The 19,159-nt window shown below is 50.6% G+C and overlaps 1 protein-coding gene across 1 annotated transcript; it reads left to right on the top strand.

Annotated features, from left to right (window-relative positions):
- Positions 1-11,625: 11,625 nt before the first annotated feature.
- On the top strand, positions 11,626-18,742 carry RACGAP1 (Rac GTPase activating protein 1). The gene is made up of 17 exons (XM_065751458.1): positions 11,626-11,640; positions 12,551-12,639; positions 13,042-13,244; positions 13,580-13,716; positions 13,919-13,988; positions 14,194-14,247; positions 14,713-14,790; positions 14,924-15,041; positions 15,234-15,364; positions 15,564-15,728; positions 16,108-16,203; positions 16,479-16,677; positions 17,252-17,357; positions 17,546-17,678; positions 17,818-17,953; positions 18,209-18,314; positions 18,642-18,742. The coding sequence occupies exons 2-17, from the start codon at positions 12,555-12,557 to the stop codon at positions 18,715-18,717; spliced, it is 1,893 nt and encodes a 630-aa protein (XP_065607530.1). The 5' UTR covers positions 11,626-11,640; positions 12,551-12,554; the 3' UTR covers positions 18,718-18,742.
- Positions 18,743-19,159: the final 417 nt, after the last annotated feature.

The raw sequence follows: 19,159 nt of genomic DNA, 5'->3' as shown, positions 1-19,159 counted from the left end.
TCCCCCCCCCGCTCGCCCTGTCAGTGAGCTGTGAGGCTGACACCTCCTCCTAATGGCCACCTCTCCACTGGGGCTCCCGATGGAAACTCAGGGAAGGATATGGGATCAAAACCTTTACAGAGGGGTTGTTTCTCCACCGCCCTTCTTTTTTTTTCCCCGGATGACAGCTCATTCTCTGCAGTGGTTTTATTGACAGTAAATGCACCGGCAGTGGCAGCGATGGGGTTTCAGGTTGGAGCAGACACACACGTAGATGCTCTTGCAAACCTTTGCTTTCCACCATGCCAGAAACCCCAGCAAGGCAGCTCTGTACTTCCAAATGGGAATTGCATTTCCTGGGGAGCCAACAGGGGCCCCCAAATGTTCCAGGGCCACCTCCTGCAGGAGCTGGGGAGGAGGTGAGGAGCGAGAGGAAATTTCCCCACCCCTGGCCCCCAGCCAGGATGGATGCAGCTGCATCCTTGGAGAGGAGTGGAGCGTGGGGAGCGCGAGCATTTCCGTGTTATTTTTTGGGAGAGCCACGTGATGGTTGTGTTGATTCCTGCTGGGAGAGGCAGCGAGGCCAACTGAGGGCTGTGGGACTGGTGAGGAGTTAACGATTAGCCCCAGGCGTTAATTGATAGCAGCAAGACAGCAGGCACGAAGGCTTGAAGGTCGAGGCTGGGAGCTGAGCGCAGTGGGTGTGATGGGGGGAGAGCTGCTGTGGCTGAATCCTTTGTAGGGGCTGCTCAGCCCTTGTGGATGCTGAGCTCCCCTCGGCTGGCTGCGCGTCAGCCACGCTCACAGATCTAATTAGCAGGAAAAATGTAATCAACGGAAGGTGCTGCACTGCTGAGCCTCCCAGCACAGCCTCCAGCTGGGGTGTCTGGAGAACACCTTGTGAGCCCAGGGCTGACTCCAACCCTCGTAGGTTTTTTTCCACTTCCAAGCAATGCTTGTCTCCATTCCACCGTGCAGATCTTTGTTACGGAAACAAACTTCCATTCTGCTTCTTGGAAGAAAATCCCTAGGGCAAAATCACTCCCAGAACAAGGCTGGGTAAGCGATGCTCTCCCTCCCTATAGGGCTGGGTTGTGCCCTTCCTTGGATCAGGCAAATTGCTTCTTTATCTACACCTGCCACCCAGCTGTGCCATGGGAGGCAATTTAATTCCTAGCAGTCTATTAAACATCACGTGAGCTGGAAGAGCTGGATGCTGCTGCTTGCTTTCCTGGGGGTGGGAGCACCCTTGGGGTGACCAGCCTTGCAATCTCCATGTATTTAAAGTGTGAGCTTGATTTAAAGTGTGGCTTGCCACGAAGACCTTGCTCCAGGGCACTGGAGGCAGCACTGTGGTGTATTGTTGCTCTCCAGTGGGATGGTGCTGTTGCTTGCTCCGTGCTCTGCCATTGCTCCAAGCCTTGTACTTGTTGGGAGCTTTGCAATGCTGTGTGGTGTCTGTCTCTTCTCACCATCCCCATCCTATGAGGGCAGGAATCCTGGAGGCTTTCGGGGAACCCAAGCTCCCCTAGAACTCAGGCTGAGTGACACATGAAATATCCTCATAGCCCATTTCTGCTAATGGGCTGCAAATTGCTTCCATCAGCTCTGGTATTAACAGATTGCTCATCTGAAACTGCTTCCAGGAGCCCATTCTGGGGCCAAACTCTTCCTAGCTTGGGGAAATAACCATCAACATCATTAGCAAGAGTAAATTGTATTCAAATGAGGCAGTGTGGGGACTCTCTCCATGAACCTTCCTCGCTGGTGGGGCAGCTCAGGGCTGTTCCATCTGCATGGGCTCCACTTCTCCCTGTTCCCATTGGCGTGGCATTGCTTTGTTCCACCTTTGAACCACGAGCAGCTTCGTTGCCACCACATAGGTCATGGTAGAGTTCCAGGGCTTCCTAATTGTTGAGAGCACTGCTAATTAGGTACTGAAAGGCAAAGCCTCTGTGCCTCGGTGGGACTAACGAGGCTGTGAGCAGAGCTGCTCCTTGTTGAGCTCTGGCATTGGGCGGATGGCAGCGGGGATAAACCTCACGTTGCTTCTTTTGGCACCCCATTGCTCCTGCTGTTTCAACCACGCCTGCCCACTTCAGACACCTTTCCATAGGAAATCTCCACGTGGAAATCCTCAGGAATGAGACCACGCCGCTCGGTGATGCCACGGGATGCCTGAATTCAGCACGTCCCCATCTCCCAAGCAGTGCAGCTGAAAAGGGTCGAGGTGCACAGCCTCAGCTGCTCGCAGAGCTGCAGTGGGGTTACCCCGAGGAAGATGCAATCCCTGCAGGCAGCTCCCAGCCGGGGTCACTCACCCCTGTGCAGTGTCTCTGCCTGATTTATGCCGTGCTGAGCTCCTGCTCGCACCCGCTTGGCTCTCCCGGCACGAGGAGCAGCCAGTCCATTAAACACTGAGTCATCCTCAGCGGCATTTAATTCGGTGAGGGGCAGCAGTTTGGATAATTAAAGGCCTCCGTGGCCAAAGCTGGCAGCAGAGCTGGAGGGGAAGGCGAGGACACTCGGCAGCACTCCTCAATGGTGGTGGCTCCCCTGCATCCCCTTCTCTCTCCTGCTTGGATTTTGGGGTGGATTTTAACCCTGTCCTCCCCCAGGTGAGGGCTTCCTTAGCCTGGTGAGTGCAGTGATGCTCTGTGCTATTTCTGCCTGGATTAACCACGTCCTGATGGGATCTCCCATGGGCAGACCTGCTATCTGGAGGCCTTGGCTTATTAAAAGGACAAGCTGTTCGGGGAGCTGGTAATAAAGCCATGAAAGCTTTTAGGAACCGGAGTTGAAGGCATTAATATCGCTGTGCTCTGCGTGGGTGAGAAATTAGACAAGAGTTCCTCCATGCTGATGGTTTTTTTTTCCTCCCCCCTATTCATCTTTCTCAACAATTATCTTTTATTTTGATATCTTTCTATTTAAACCTTCAGCGCCGCACTCGGGAGGAGGCTGAGTCGCTTAACAACCAGCACAGGGACCTGGAGGTGCTGGGGACTGTGCCTGGGGCTGCAGGATCTGACCCCAAGGGGCAGGAGATCACTCCCCATGATCATTTTCTGCAGGTGAAGCTCTCTGCTGGCAACCTTGGGATGAGCCGTGCACCTGCATCACATACCTGGGGCAGAACATCTGGGATTCCCCCCTCCTTTTGCTCCTCATCACCCTCAGATCTGAGTGTCCTTCGCCTGCTCAGGATTTGCTGCATTTTTCTTACGATCCCTTCAAGACTCTCACTCCTTTTCTGCCATCCTGGAAATCTTGTGATCGATCAGCTGCAGCTTTCTGGAGCTGTGGCCGGCACGTTGCAAGCTGGAGGAGGATGGAAACACTGTGCAGAGTTGCTGAGCTGAACGTGCAGCTTCATTCACTCGAGCAATTAATGCGAGGTGATGCAAAACCACTGCGCAAGGACCGTCCTGGAACACTTTCCCTGGGCACCATCTCCACCTTGGCTATCTCCTATCACCCTCCCTTGTTTTACTCTATGTCCAGAAAGGCCTCGTCCTCTGGGACAGGTGCAGTGTGGTGTCTGTTTCCCTGGACCAGAAGCTCTGCAGATGCTCAGGATGAGCCCCACATGGGGCCGAGGTCCATTGAGTTCATTTTGCATGGTGCTGGGTTGAGCAGGGGATCTGTGGTTGCCTGCGGTCCCAACTCCTTGCTTGCTTTGCTGCTCCAGTTTCCCCATCAGAAACTGACCCAGACCTACACAAGTAGGAACACCCCGTGCTCTCAGCTGCCATGCCATGCTCCTATGGATGTGCCCAGGACATCCCTGCTGTCCCAGACCACAAGAGGGTACCAGCAGCGTGTGTGTGCACACGGAGATGAAACATGGGATGTGTGCAGGACAGTGGGACCCTCAGCTCCTCCCTGGGTGCAGACCCAGCCTGACCCCCTCCCCCTGCCCCCCCCCACAATGCTGCTCTGCTTTTCAAATACCATTTGTCCATCTGTGCTACTCCAGCTTTGCTAGTGGCTCTTTGTCCCCGTGCCCTTGTCACTGCCACAGTGTCCATGCAGATCTCATTTTCCCTTATTCTCTCTGACACCGGTTGCAGTCACAACAAAACCCATTAAGTAATCACCGAGGTTGAGCTGGGAGGGGAGATGGACCCCCCCCCCCTCCCCTTCCCCCCACCCCAAACCCACTGCACGCCAGCAGCACAGAGCTGTGATGCAGCTCACATGTCCCACGCTCCAACAGATTGCACAGGAACAGAAGAGTTAAAACGCTGCTGGCACGCCAGCATCCTCCAAACTGCACCGATGGGAGCACAGCTCCCCCGCTCCCCGAATGCTGGCAAACAAATGAAAGCCATGTTGCTACGAGAGCGTTTCTTTGCATCGCAAAAGCAATGGGTGCAGGGGGACCCGGCGAGAGCCACGTGCCCGTGCTCAGCTTTGCTCACGGCGGAGCTGAGATTTGCTGCTGCAGGCTCTGGAGCGATGTGGGGAGGGTTTGTGGGAGCCTGCTGGGAAGGGCTGCGGCTGACAGCTCCTCTGCTGGAGCTGCTGCTCAGCATTCTGCCCCAAAATCATTACTCTGGGAGGAACTGGGCTGTGCAGGGAGGGGGTGTAGGTCTGTATCCCCCCAGGCTATGGATCAGCTCGTCGGCTTTCCAGCAGCTGTCCGTCGTCTCTGAAAATGAGCTCCCATTTGGCTTCTCGTGCTCACATTTGCCTTGAAGACAAATTAAATGGAGAGATGCAAATTCCCTAAAATGATGCAATGGCAGTGGTGGCCCCGGTGAGGGCACTGCTTGACACGAGGCTGGTGCATGGCACCTGGAGAGGGCTGCTGCTGGTCCCTGCCCTGGCTTGTTGTCCCTTGCTTCTAGAGATGACACTGTTTTCTTCTCTTGTTTTAAATGGAGGGGGGCAGGGGGGGCTGTTTGCTACCCAGCCCCTGACCACCAAGCCCATGCATGGAGCAGATGGAGCCCGTCTTGAACACGCAATCTCAGCAAAAGCAAAGCCAATAAGTGAGTTAATTACCGCCGTGTTATGTGAGAGCTGGGGATTCCCAGGAGACGAAGCAACCCTCCGCTTGCCATCCGTGGCCACGGGAGCTGGGTGTGCAGAAACTCAGCCTCAGAGCTCTGCAGGGATTGAGGGATCTGTCGCTCCCCCTGCAGCTTTCCTGGCGTGTTCATGGGGTAGCTGCAGAGTGGCACACGGAGTCTGCTACTCACAAGGCACTCCTGGCTCTGACTTGGTAAATGTGAGTGCACCCGAGGGTGCAGCATCTTTTGCTTTTGCCTTGATGCTGAACAAAACTGGGAGAGAAAGAAGAGCAGCTCCCAAACTCCCTGGTTTAAAAGTGAATTTTGATCAGAGTTGCACCGATGTGTTTGGGGCAGCTTTGCCATGTCTCCTTCCAGCTGTGCAATGCCTTGAGGACCCCCCAGGGATGCAAAGGTTGTGGTTTGCTTCCTCTCTGCTCCCATCAGCTGTGCAAATAAGGTTAAGTCCACAAATGGTTTCAAACCTGATTGTCCTTGGCTGCCCCACAGCTCCTACCTACCCCTCCCTTGGTGTGTCTGCCCCACAGATAAGGGTGGCAGTGAGTGGATTTAATTCCTCACTTCTGCATTGGCTGCCAGCTCTCGTGCCCGCTTGCCCTTGATAAATATTGCACAGAGATTTGGCAGCCAGCATGCTGGAGATAAAGGTCCGGTCCCAACAGATCTCCTTCCTCGGTGCCTTTTGTCTGGATGTGTGTCCAATTTGTTAAACAACCCACCTGCTGCAGGAGAGCCTCTTCCCATCTCTGCTCCAGCTTCGTGTTAGTGCTCAGTCTCCAAGGGAGCTCCCTCCTCTCTGTGCACAGCCTTGGGTGGGAATTGAGGACTGCCATTTCCAGGCCTTGAATTGTCATTGATCGGGGGATTGATTGCAGAGCCGTGGCTCAGTGCTCTCCTGAGGCCAGCAGGATCCTGTTCACCTGTGTCATGAAGAATGTGGGGATGCTCCTGTGCAGCAAACCTAGATAACAGAGAACTGAATACTCCAGCAGGGCTCAGCCTTGCTAAAATTCCTCTTTGCACAGCTGCAACCAGGCTGGATGAATGCAGCTTGGATGCCAAGAGAAGGGCTGATGTGGGGAGGCCTCACCAGGAGCTGCATTTTGCCCTTGTGCTGCATCTGTGTTTGCTGGAAATCTCCCCCTGTAACCCTTCAGGTGACTTCAGAGCTAAAAGCTGCTCCCTGGTGGTTCACAAATATCTTTCACCAACGAAAAGTGCTGGGCTGTGCAGGCACCAGTCCTGGAGCTGCAGTGCTGTGTGAGCATTGCTCCCGAACCCAACCTCGGATTTATTACTGTAGGAGAGACAACAGGCAAATGCCATCAACTGGGGTGGGGATGGAAAGTCCCAAGGAAGCTTGTAGCTGTGTATAAATCTAGCTGGTGGCACCCCCACCCCCTTTTGCAGGACTCCAGCAGACTAATGTGCTACTGTCCCAAGTGCTGTCTGCTTTAAGAAAACTAATGAAAGAGATGAGTGACACAGATCTGGAAGTGTTTGAGGTCCAGTGTGTGCTCGCTGTCCTGCTGCAGGGACAGCTTTGGATGCTGGTGAGCTTACAGGTGTTTGGATCCCCTTCTTTGGAGGTGGCTCTAATAATGTGAGCTCTGTCGCTTCTAACTCCATAAGAAATGTCATCTAAAGTGCAACAAATAACCCTCTGATTATCTTCTGGATCCTAATGCTACTCCCCGGAGATAACAAGCTGCAATTTTCCCCCTGGGCCATACAATAATCGCCCCAATTATTCCTAAGCAGTGGTTATTAAACTCGTGGCACTGCTTTCATTTACAAAGCAAAAATAATTAAGCAGGTGTCTATGCTGGCTGTTCGGCTGGGAGTGACCAGGGTTATTTCTGCTTTGTTCTGGGAAAGAAGCTCTCGGAGGCACTGGAAAACCTCCGTGGCTTTTCTGCTCTGTGCAGCACAATTCTGTCAAACAACAGAAGAAAAAAAAGGTGCAGAGGAACCCCCGGATGATCGACCAAATAAATGCAGTCGGTGCCTGTTAATTCTGGGGGTGGTATCTCAAAGGATGTAACCTGTACTCAACTATAACATCAGAGGGATTTAGGGAGATAGCTCGGTTACCAGAGCTGAAATGTGATGGGCAGATGAAATCCCGCTTTAGTCTCCCGTGGAAGCTGATGAGCTGTGATGGTTTGGCTGGCTTGGTGTCTCCCAGACCAGCAGAGCACTGTGTGCTGCTGCAGCTGAGGACTGCACGTTGCTGCTGTGTTTCTGGGTGCTTGTTCCCCTTCCTGTACCCACACGTAGCCGGGACGAGACGCACAGGTTTGCACGGATGGAGAGGCTGCTGGTTTCTGGAGGAGAGAAAACAGAAAGGGATGACCAGGACGGAGGGAGGCAGTGCTGGTGAATTATGCATGACATAGGGAGGAGAGCTGTTATCTGCACGGACAAGGGCCTGTGCCAGGCAGCCTGGCTCTCCGCTGTACCTGTGCCTTCCTTCGCCCGTCCTTTATCTCCGCTCCCAGCTTGTAATTTAGCCCAAATATCAGAGGAAGCTGGAAGATTAATTTTCTCTGTTTGCATGGCAAAAGAGAGAGGGGCCGCGCTCTCCTCCAGACTCCCAGCTGCTTAATCCATCACTGAACCCTGTCCAGGGAAAAGGCACAAATTTATCAGCACTGGTGCGAGGAGGTTGGGACCCCGTGGCCGTGCTGAGCCTGGGGCTGCACACCAATGGGTTGCACACCCACAGCAAGGCTTGGTGTGCCCCACCCGTGTGCAATTTGGGGCTGGGGGAGCCAGGGAAATGCAAATCCTTTCCCCCCATCCTGGTGCTAAGGATTGAAGAAATGTGTGGGGATTGGGAGAGTCCTTCCCTGCTGTGTCACCGAGCCATGACCTTTGTGTTCTGCCAATGCGTGAGTGCTCGTAGCTGCGAGTTGCTCAAATATTTAAGAGATGACAACTGGATTAATACAAAAAACCTCGAGATAACGATCCCTTGAGTTTAAAGCAGGAAACATCAGCTCAGCTCTTATTTCCCAGCTCTCTCCCTTTAGCTTACTCCCTGGCTTAAATGAAATCATAAATATCAGCCCACAAAGACCCTTTGTCACCGCACGTAGCTCCTGGCGACAAGAGGTCATTCATTAAAAGGCAGATGAAGGCAATAAAAAGACTCCCATTGTTTTTTAACGAGTTCAAGATTAGGCCGCGGTTCCTCCACCGCCATCGATGCACCAAAGCAGAAAGGATGGGCTGCGTGCTGCTGCAGGCACCAGATTTTTCTGATCTCATCCAAGTGCTCTTTTACCCCGTTGCTGGTCACTGCTGGAGGGATCGCACAGGCAAACCCGGCTGCTTTGGCTTGACAGTGCAAGCTCTGCTCCTTTGGCAAGCTCCTTGCAGGCTGCACGGGCACGGCGCCGAGCAATATTTTGCACAGCTGAGTCGTGGCAGAGCCTGCTCTCACCCAACGGCATGAGCGTGATGCCATCTGCCGGCCTGAGGCTCGGGCAAGCCGGGAAAAATTAGAAATTCACTCCCAAAAATGTCTGGCTTCCTCCAGCTGAAGCCAGGCTGCCCTCCCTGCTCAGCCTGCAGGGTGCTTTCCCAATTTCACTGAACCAGAGCTTTCTGAAATCAGTGCTGCATCAAGAGAAATGCACCTAAGATAATGCTTTCCGCTTTTTGTTTTCCCCTAGAGAAAGGTTCCTGTCTTCAAGTTTCTAGCTCTGCTTTTTTTTTTTGTGGTCTTTTATTTATTTTTATTTATTTAATATATATATTTTTTTGGATGGCTGCTCGTGAAGACCATCGGGCTCTAACTGGTTTTGGATTAAGAAGGACTTAATAAAGGCTTCCCCTAAGCACAAAGCTGCGCAAATGGGTTTGCAATTCTGGAGTTAATTAGGCAGGAGCCAGGCAGAGAGATTTGTGTGAAGCTCCACCAAGAAGTCGAGGCTGGTGGGGAAGGTTGAATGCTGCAGGGCTGCTTGCTAGCATGGTGCTGCGCTGGGGCAGTTCCCTCTGCATCCTGCACCCAAAGGATGGGGGCACGGGGTCACCGCTGTCCCCAAACATCTCCAGCATCCCCGAGTGAGTCTCCAGCATCTGGATGAGAATGGGCGAGCGACCAAACCGAGTGAGATTGCAGGAGGAGCTCGAGAAGAATTTCAGCTGCCTGAAAATGTGGAGTGCTTCCGCCAGTAATCACCGGAATCATCAAATTAGCATAAATTCTATTAACGGTTTCCCAGATGAGACATTTCAAGGCTTCTCCCCCCCCCCCCCCACTTGACACAAACAAAAGAGAGCATAATTGCTTTGCAATAAAGGCCCTCAATCCCCGTGCCTTGTCTTCTGCTTTGAAATAGAGTGAGATGTGAAGGGTGCATCTGGCCTGCCTGCTCTCACCCACGGAGGAGGAAAGGGAAACCTTACTGAGCTCCCCATAACCTGCCTGTCCATCCCGTTGGCCACAGCAGAGCATCATCATCGTGTGAGGAGGATCCTGGAGGAGCTCCTATGGGGCACACAGATCCCAGTGCCCTTCCAAGTCCCACCAGTTGCAGAGGAAGATTTGGAAACGCGACGCTTGAAGTTTTATCATTAAAATAATGCACCTTTTTATTGGCAAAAGATTTGTCGTCCAAAATCCGGGAAGAAAACTCTCTAACTCCAATGTGGTGTTAGAAAGGGACATTCCTTTGCTGCTCACGATACGGCCTGGATGATGTGACAACCAAATGTGCTCTCCCTGGGTTCAGTTTCTACATCTAAACAGGACATCCCTATGCAGTACATATTCTTTCTTTGCCAGGAACCCATCAGTGTGTGCCAGTGTCCCCCTGGGCATGCATGGTAGCACCTAGTGTGGTCATACACCCACTTGCTTTCCCCCCATTTTTCCACCATCATCTTCACCACTGACCTTGAGCTCTTCTTCCCCAATTTGGACAATTTCTGATTGCTATAATGAGCAATTTCCAAAACAATACGTGTGAAATCCGAGGAAAATGCCCTTACCCCTGGTGAAATGCAAATATAAGTGGTCTATTAAGACTCCAGTGCTTCTTTTGATGTAGAATTAAGAGAAAACAAAGCTGTTCACACATCAAGCAAATTGGAAATGGAAAGTTTTGGAATTAGCACTCGTTGATTCCTTTTGCTGAACTAATATATTGGTCCTTAAACTGATCCCTATTGCTAAACAAACCAGCCTGTATCAGTCTGCAAATGACTATTGAAAAGATGGAGAATTTGCTTATGAGCAAAAGCCTCTTTAACTCTTCAGAATGACACTAAAACAACTCGCCTACCTATAAACACGATCTGCCAACAGAGATGTCTTAGCTGAGAAGATTTAATTACAGGCAGGAGCTGCAGGAGGCCCAGGGATGCTGCTGAAATCACTAAATCTCCTCAGAAGTGGGGGTGCCAAACGCTTTGGGGGTGTACAAGAGGCTCTCATCAGGTCCAGCTCTAACGACCAACCCTGGACTTGTTTTCCAGACTGGGACAAATTGGGATTTTGTGTGCCACAAGGTCAAATATCAAGGTCAGCATCTTCGTTTCGCTTTGCCGTTGGCACAGAGGATGAGGCATTTCTCAGTTCTTCCGTAAATGTGGGTAATTCTGACCACTTTTCCTCTAGGTACCTCCTTGACGTTTACTCTTCAGGGAATCTTAAAGCTTCCTGCAACCTATTATGAATTAATTATTAAGTTAAAGCAGACTATATAGCCCAAATAACACAGTCCTGACGAAGCATCTGGATCTTTGAGAGCAATCTGCTTTATGAACTCCCTTTTCCACTTAGTAATTTTAAGCATTTAGTTCCCCTTTCTAATTGCTAATATCCATTCTTCAATTACCCGCTGTTTTGTTTCAGATTTCAAAGATTAAAGTGCATTGTTATTTTACGATTATGTGATTCCGCTTCTTGTAATCGTTGGCTTTGGCTTCGTGTTTTATCTCTTTGCATATTAAAGGTCTGCAGATGGAGGAGGCACGAAATGGGGCTTTGCCTTTCGGCCCATGGGACGGTTGGCTCAGATGGAAGACAAAAGGCCACGGCATCGTTCCTCTCAAGGGGAAACACTGAACAAACGTCCTCCTGCTAAGCTTCAGTCCTCTGAAATAGCTCTGGGGCACACTGAGTGTCTGATGTCACTACCAAACCAGCCCATGGAGGGCTCGGGACCCCACCATGCTTTGTGCCATTGGTATAGTACAAAGTCACAACCGGGGCTTGGCCTCAGAACGGCTTTTCTCCCCCCAAAATACCCCTCTGCTGCCAATAGCTGTGCTTGGGGTCGCTGCAGATGGAGCAGCTCTCGGTTTGGGGGTCCGGGCACCTCCGCCATCCCCCGCCTGCTCTGTTGCTAAGCAGCGCAGGCTGGAAGCAGCTGCCAATAGTCATGATGGCCCAACCGGCTTCACCACACGGCAGTTCCGGCAAGCGGTAGAACAGAAAAGCCTCGCCCTTAGCAAACATGGCGCCAGTTCGGCTTCAGGCGCACAGCGAGCGGAGCCAATCAGATAGCCGGAAGGTGGAGAGCGCCCTGGGATTGGCTGGCGGCAGGGATTCAAACCGAATCGCAGGGCGGTTGAGGTCGGCTGTTGGAGTGGGAGCTTGGACGGCGTGAGTGAGCGAGTGGGGGGAACCCGGGTGGGGGTCCACGGAGTGAGGGGTCCGTGGGGTGCCGGGTCCGGGCGGAGGGGGGGTCGGCAGGGCCCCGAACCCAGGCCGAGGAGAAGCCGGGCGGGGCAGGCCTGTGGAAGTGCCCCTCGATACGGAGCTTCTCCTTCCCTCGTAGCCCACGTAGTGCGGGGGATCCCGAGCTGCGTGGGGCTGTAAAACAGAGCGTGGGGCACTGTACGACGCGCTGTGCCCCTCCTGGTACCTCTTCCAGCCACCTCTGCATCTGCTCGCGGTGCCCATTCGTTTGCCTGGGCTGCCCCGAGCGCCCCTTCTCGATGGGAGGGTTGGGGTCTGCCGTGCTGAGCTCGGTGCTTTCCTCTCTGCTGTTCCCGTTTGTGCTGTTTTTGCTGTTTGAGGAAGATGTGCTGACTTGCCCGCGTTTCCAAGGCCGTTTGCAGCAGGAGCTGTAACTCAAAATGCAGCTAAATTTAAAACTTTATTGAAATTCCCCGGATCGCTGCTTCTGTTTTTATCTCGTGGTGCTCTGAATGCTCACGGATTCCTGGTGGCCTACATAGTACCCAGCTGGTCCTATGGCCTTACAGAAGGAGAATTTGTGATGCTTCCCTGTGCCTCCAAACCTCTGCAGTGCACCTGTGGCTGCTGGAGGAGCTGTGCTGCTCTGATACTGAGCCCTGCAGGGATGAGGGTCGTTGCTCCCCAAGAATTTAGATGCCTGTTTCTTCCTTGAACACCTCTTCTTTTTTTGTGTGTGTGCAGCTTCTACATCTTGCCTACAGAAAAGAAAACTCTGAAACGAGTTCTCCCTCCCTGGAGCTGGTAACGCTCTTCTCATTTGGAGGTGTGAAGAAAGGGCTGAGCTGTTCACTTAATTCAGTTTTCTTAGCAGGAAGATGGGTACCACGATGCGGAATCTGTGGAATTTGTGTGATCAGCTCGTTCACCAGGCTGAAGTTTTAAGTGAAGGGAATGAATACCGTAAGTTTTATCAGTGAGCAGCATCTCTGTGTTTCTATTCCTGCAGCAAACGTGATTAGCTGTTGCTGGAGGATCTGCTGATGAGGTCTTGGGTGATCAAACAGATCAGATTTGAGGGTTATTTCTTTCTTTTCCCATTGTTGAGGAATAGGAAGTCACAGGGGGAATGTGGGCTGACTTTGGCAGGGTCTCATGTGAGATCCTCTTGATGCTGATATTAGGATTTGATGTGAGAAGGTTGTGAGGTCTTAAGGACATCTGGAGCGTAGCTGCAAGGTCAGCTTCTGCACGCTTCAGTTAATAGAGATTTTATGTAATTAATAGAAACCTGCCCTCAATGAAAGGAGGGCTGCTGCATCTCCTCTCTTAATCTGAGTGATTAAAGACGTGCCTTTCCTCCAGAGTTTATTCAGTTGGCAAAGAACTTCGAAGACTATCGAAGAAAGTGGCAGAAAACTGAGCAGGAGCTTGGCAGGTACAAAGATCTTCTGATGAAGAATGAAGCTGAGCGTAGTGCTTTGGATGTGAAGCTGAAACACGCTCGCAATCAAGTGGATGTAGAGATCAAACGCAGGCAAAAAGCTGAAGCAGACTGTGAGAAGCTGGTGAGTGTTTGCCTCATTACCAGTTAGCTCCAGTTAATGTGGAGAGAAGGTGGTTAGACTGCGTTTATCCGTGGGAAATAAGGACTGGGAAATCAGGGAGAAGTTGGTTTGGGTTCTTGTGGCAGCCTCCTGCTTTGATCTGGAAGGAGGTGGATGGCTGCTGATGGGCACTGAGCTGCTATTGCCTGGCAGAGCCTGAGCTTTGCAGCTATCAGCAGCCTGTATGTCAGGCTTGCTCTTAGCAAGTTCTGAGAGCTTATCTGTGTGGTATCTCAAATACCAGAGCTTGGTTCATTCAGTAATTAAACAGCTTCTGCTATGATCTGCCTTTTCAGGAGAGGCAAATACAACTGATTCGAGAGCTGCTCATGTGTGATGCATCCGGCAGTATTCAGCTAAGTGAAGAACAGAAGTCTGCCCTTGCCTTCCTTAACAGACCACAGGTTTCTGTAGGAGGTTCAGGCAACAAGAGGTAGGAAGGATGGTGTTTTGCCTGAGCAGCATAAATGACAAGTATTGATCTAGCTGTGTGTGTCTGTGATACGTGCTGCATCCATATCAGCAGTTTTACTTTCTATTCCAGTTTGAAATAGAGCTCTTTTGTGTAAGGTTGTTTTGAGGCCACAGCTGCCTGAAAGCCAAACTGATGCATGCTTCTAATTCTTGGTTTTTAGGCTGTCTACAATAGATGAATCTGGCTCAATTCTGTCAGACATCAGCTTTGACAAGACTGATGATTCACTGGTAATGTAATTCCAAATGCTAAACTATGAAATCTTAAACCTGTGGGGTAATCTCTAGAGACCTCTTGTGTTTAGATTACTGTGGTATTCAACTGGTAGAGCTGATCTGCATTTTTCTGCTGTGCTAATGGGTAAAACTTAATGGAAGTGCAGACCAGAGGTGGTGTGTTTACACTGAGTGGACCAGTGCTGAATGTTTTCCACAGGACTGGGATTCCTCTACGGTGAAAGCTGTCAGACTGAAGAGGAGAGAGAAGCGGGTATGTTCAATTCTTTCCCTTCAGATAGAAACCATTGTTAGCCTCAACTTGGCACCATCTGTCATCTCACAGCCACCTGTGACACGTAGCTGCAAGTCACAAAACCCTGATGGGTGTGATTCTACTGTAATTCAGACTTGCTGTGTGCACAGAGCACGATGAGTGGAGTTTCAGGTATCTTGTAGGGAGTGGGATCTTTCTGCTCTGTAGAGGAGTGAATTTCTCCACCAGATTGGGATTGGTGGACTATATTGATGGAGCTTGCTAGAACTATTTGGAAGAGCTGTATGTTGAGGCCCCCTGATACTCTTCCACTTTCTGATGGACGACTGGTACCACGGGGAACTTGATGCTGCTGTGGTGTGTGCAGTCGGTTGTTCTGATTCTCTAGTTTGCACTGAACTCCTGTGTCACTCAGTGAATAGTATTGCCTGCCTTGTAGGCTAAAATACTGCATCTTTTCAGCGCTCTTCCAGGCAGTATGCTGAGGGCCCACCAGCTCCTGAGAAGAAAATCCGATCCATTGGCTCCACAGCAGACCAGGTATGGTGTTCCCAGTTGGCTCCATGTGTCTTTAAAGCAGTTGGTCACAATGCACACCTGTTTCCAGGGCCAACAGTCTTAAATGCCTGTCCTGTCAGCATTGCTGTTGCTAACAGTGTGCTTCTTGCTACAGGGAAATGAATCCATAGTGGCAAAGACGACTGTCACGGTTCCTGGTGATGGTGGTCCTATTGAAGCCATCTCTACCATCCAGACTGTGCCATACAGCCTGAGAAGCCAGAGGAAGAGTGGTAGGTGTCAGTCTCTGTTGTCCTAGCCCTGAAGCAACCACTTAGCAGACTGGAAGACATCCTGTCATGTTGTACTTTCCTCCTCTCCACAACTTAAGCTTCTTCCTCTGATGTGTAGTGCATTTTCTCTGGAGCAAGTGACACACAAGGGAACGATTCCCATCTGGTCAGCACTCCTCTTCTGTTTTCTAGGTCCTTTGCAGCCTTGGAGCAGTGAGACAAGCTTAGGCTCTAAGCAGGTGGAATCCAAACCAGAGAGTGATGGTTCTGGCACCCCACAGAGCAATGGGGGAGTGAAGTTGCATGACTTTGTCTCAAAGACGGTAGGTTTGCAGGCAGGGAGGAACTTTAAAGTCTTTACTTTCATTAAATGCATGTGGTAATAAACTACTGATAAGAAACCACCAGCCATTGCATCCCAAGTCAGTATTCACCGTGCCTGTTATCTGTGTGGTTATCCAGTTCAAGCCACGTTACTGCAAGGCACTCATTTCCTCCTGCCTACATGCTCTGAATCATTAGGTTATCAAGCCAGAATCATGTGTGCCCTGTGGAAAAAGAGTGAAATTTGGAAAAATCTCTCTGAAGTGCAGAGACTGCCATGTGGTCAGTCACCCAGAGTGTCGGGATCGCTGTCCTCTTCCCTGCATCCCCTCCTTGTCAGGCCCTCCTGTCAGAATTGGTGAGGTGAGTCTGGGGGAACGTGTGGCTGCTGACCCAAAGAGGATGATGCTGGGTTAGTTAAAACACTGCTCAGGCTCCAACAAGCCTGCCTGCTGTTGAAGAGCTCCCACTGTTCAGAGCTGAGTAATAAAAAACAGGCAACTTGCTGGAGGTGTGCTCAGTAACCAGGACAGTGGTTGGTGGGGTTGTCTTGTTGCAGTGGTGTTATGTTGTATATGTGGCAGCAGTATGCTGATGGCTGTATTGCTGCTCAGGGCTCGTGAAGGAGAAACAAGGCTTGCTCTTAAGCCTAAATCTTGCTGTCAATTCTTGAGAAAATGCTTTCCATGCCACGAAGACTGAGTGCCTTTTGTTTTTCTGTTGCTGCTCTTCTGCCTTTTAGGGTACGTTAATGGACTTTGTCCCTTCTGCTCCTCCAATGATCCCTTCCATCATAGTGTACTGTGTTAACGAGATCGAGCAGAGAGGCCTACACGAGGTAAAAATGAGTGGTGGGACAGTGCTGATGAAATGGGTTGGGGTGTCAGGGAAGCAAATAGTTAACCTGAACATTCACCTCTTGTTAAAAGGTTATAGCACTGCTATATTAAGGGGTATACAGCTATTAAGAAGTATATAGCACTGCTCAGTGAGAATCTGAGTGAGCAAATGTCTGTGCTGGGTGCTCAGGTGTGGAGAGAAGTGGGAGCAGAAGAAGGTAGACTTTGCCTACGGTTGATATTCTGCCTCTAAGCAAATGCTTTCTGCCAACAGAAGGGACTTTACCGCATATCTGGCTGTGACAAGACCGTGAGAGAGCTGAAAGAGAAGTTTCTCAGATCAAAAAACACTCCTTCACTCAGTAATGTGGATGATATCCACGCTGTCTGTGGTCTCCTCAAAGACTTTCTACGCAGCCTGAAAGAACCCCTGCTCACTTTCCGGTTAAACAAGACTTTTATGGAAGCTGCAGGTAAGAAGGCAGAAAGTGACATCCACACTTTCACCAGGTTTGATGACAGGTTTATCTGACACGTGAGCTGGCAGACCTCACTGATCCTACTGCAGCTCTGCTGCGGATCCTCGGGGCTGCTGGGAAGATCTCTTCTTCCAAAATAGCACAGCAGAAGAGGAGAGAAATTCCAGTTAGAAATTCCTGTTCTTTCCAGAACATAAGGGGAGCTTATAAACGAGGAGGAGAGCAACTTTTTGTGGTCTGGTTGTGATAGGACAAGGGGGGGATGGCTTTAAATGAAGAGGGGAAATTTAGGTGAGACGTGTGGAGGGAATTCCTGGCACTGTGGCCTGGAGGAGTGTGAGTGCCCCATCCCTGGAGGTGCTCAGTGCCAGGTTGGGTGGGGCTGTGGGCAGCCTGATCTAGTGGGTGGCAACCTAAGCCATTCTAGAGCTTGACCAGGACATGGAATTATGGGATTGATAAGGGTTCCTGGTTTGCCCTTACTCTGAGGGGAATGCAGCTGCTGTGCCTCTAGAATTGCTTTCTGAGATCTAAACTTTTTTTTTCTTTAATTTTTTTTCCCCCTCAGAAATCTCAGATGAGGACAACAGTGTGGCAGCTATGTACCAAGCAGTTGGGGAGCTTCCTCGGGCCAACAAGGACACGCTGGCTTTTCTCATGATTCACCTGCAGAGGTATGTTCAGGTGGAGTGATGCTTCTGACAGGAGGATATTGCCACTGGTGTGGTGACTGATTGTCTCCTGCTGCTGCCTCTGAGTGAGAGGTCTTCACGCTGGAAAACATTGCTTCTAGAAATGCAGGTGTGTGAGAGAGAGAAAAGGGGGGAGGGGGGAACTTATTTTCTTTGATTTTTAAAAACAGAGTGGCTCAGAGCCCGGACACCAAAATGGACATTACCAACTTGGCCAAAGTCTTTGGCCCCACAATAGTTGCCCATGCAGTGCCCGATCCTGACCCGATGACACTCCTGCAGGACACAAAGAGGCAACCCAAGGTGGGTGAGCAGGAAGGGCTGCTGTGGCTGAATGGATAAACAACCCTGCCTCGAGGGAGCTGAGGCAATGCCTGCTCGGTGTCTGCACGTCAAGGCTGTGTGCAGTTCCTGACATTGGCTGCTCGTGGTGTTTCTGTAGGTAGTAGAGAGGCTTCTGCTGATGCCTATGGAGTACTGGAGCCAGCTGATGATGGTGGAGCAAGAAAACGTTGACCCAGCTCATGTCATTGTGAACACCAATGCCTTCTCCACTCCACAGACACCAGATGTTAAAGGTAATAGCTGGATGCTGCTCTACTGGCAGTGCAGCTGCTGTATGAAAACGATCCTCAATCAAAGCTGCTTGTGTGAGTGTTGGAACTTGCCATTCCTGCATGCTGCAGGGAGGAAGAGGGGAAGGATGCATGCCAGAAAATACTAGACAAATCTGGTATCTCTGACAGACGCTGGTGAATGTCTGACGTCGCTTGCATAGCAATGAAAACTCAGCTGTCCTCATGCTGCTCACTTCACTGCCTCTCTTTTGATAGAGTGCATATTTGAACCCCTCACTACACCAGAGAAGCAGATGTACAGGAGAATGTCTTCCAGCTCCCTGTGCCAGAAGGTCCTCTCCACCTTCAGCATGACTCCCAAGTAAGTTCCTCTGGGTGCTGTATGGGATGGCTGCAGGAAGTTTGGATGTTCAAGGGGAACTAAAAATAAGCTTTTGGACACAATCCTGGGAGCAGCTTGGATTTACTGCTCCATCTATCCTCTGCCTTAATCAGTACTGTAGTAACAGTGCAAGCTGCATAATGGTTAATGAGCATCGTCTTATGGCAGGGAGAGGAATGAGGTTTTCTGGTTGTATTTTCTTTGGGAGGTGGGTAGGACTTGGGTGGATGATCTGTGGGGAAAGGGAGACAGTTAATGTCTATATCCCAAACCCAAACCTCACCTTTTCAACTTCTCTTGAGCTAGATCTGCAAGCAAAAGCAAGTCAGCAACCCAGCTTAGACGTCAAGGCAGATTCTTCGCCTCTCCCGTGCTGAAATGAAATGGACCTGGGTGTAAACATCATCCTAGGATTTGCACACCAATATGCACACGTGCAGCAGCTCCTCTCCTTGTCCTTTTGGCAGCTTGTTGAAACAAAATGTTCCTTTTCTCTTTCAGCCTAATTAAAGACCTCCAATGGGATTTTTGTCAGGTAGTAAAATCCACCGCTGTGCAATGTACTGCTTTTAGTGCTGGTGAAGAAAATAAACACAAGTTCTGTTTGAAGTGTTACTTAAAGACTGTTAAACTCCCTGACAGTTCTCAGTAGCATCTTGTTCTCTGCCTGTGGAACGGGAAGCACTGATACAGTAGTTATAATTTTATTTTTACAACCACATAGGCTGCTCTTTGCACAACTGTTGCCCCCCCCCTCAGCCTTTGTGGGCTTTCAGTTCTTCCAGTAGCACAGCAGTCTGCAGCTCCCACTGTGTGCTGTGGGC

Source organism: Cyrtonyx montezumae, unplaced genomic scaffold (genome assembly GCF_038088225.1).
Source record: "Cyrtonyx montezumae isolate F1298 unplaced genomic scaffold, pur_monq_1.0 scaffold_70, whole genome shotgun sequence".
Lineage (NCBI taxonomy): Eukaryota > Metazoa > Chordata > Aves > Galliformes > Odontophoridae > Cyrtonyx > Cyrtonyx montezumae.
This window is presented reverse-complemented; position numbering and strand designations above follow the sequence as displayed.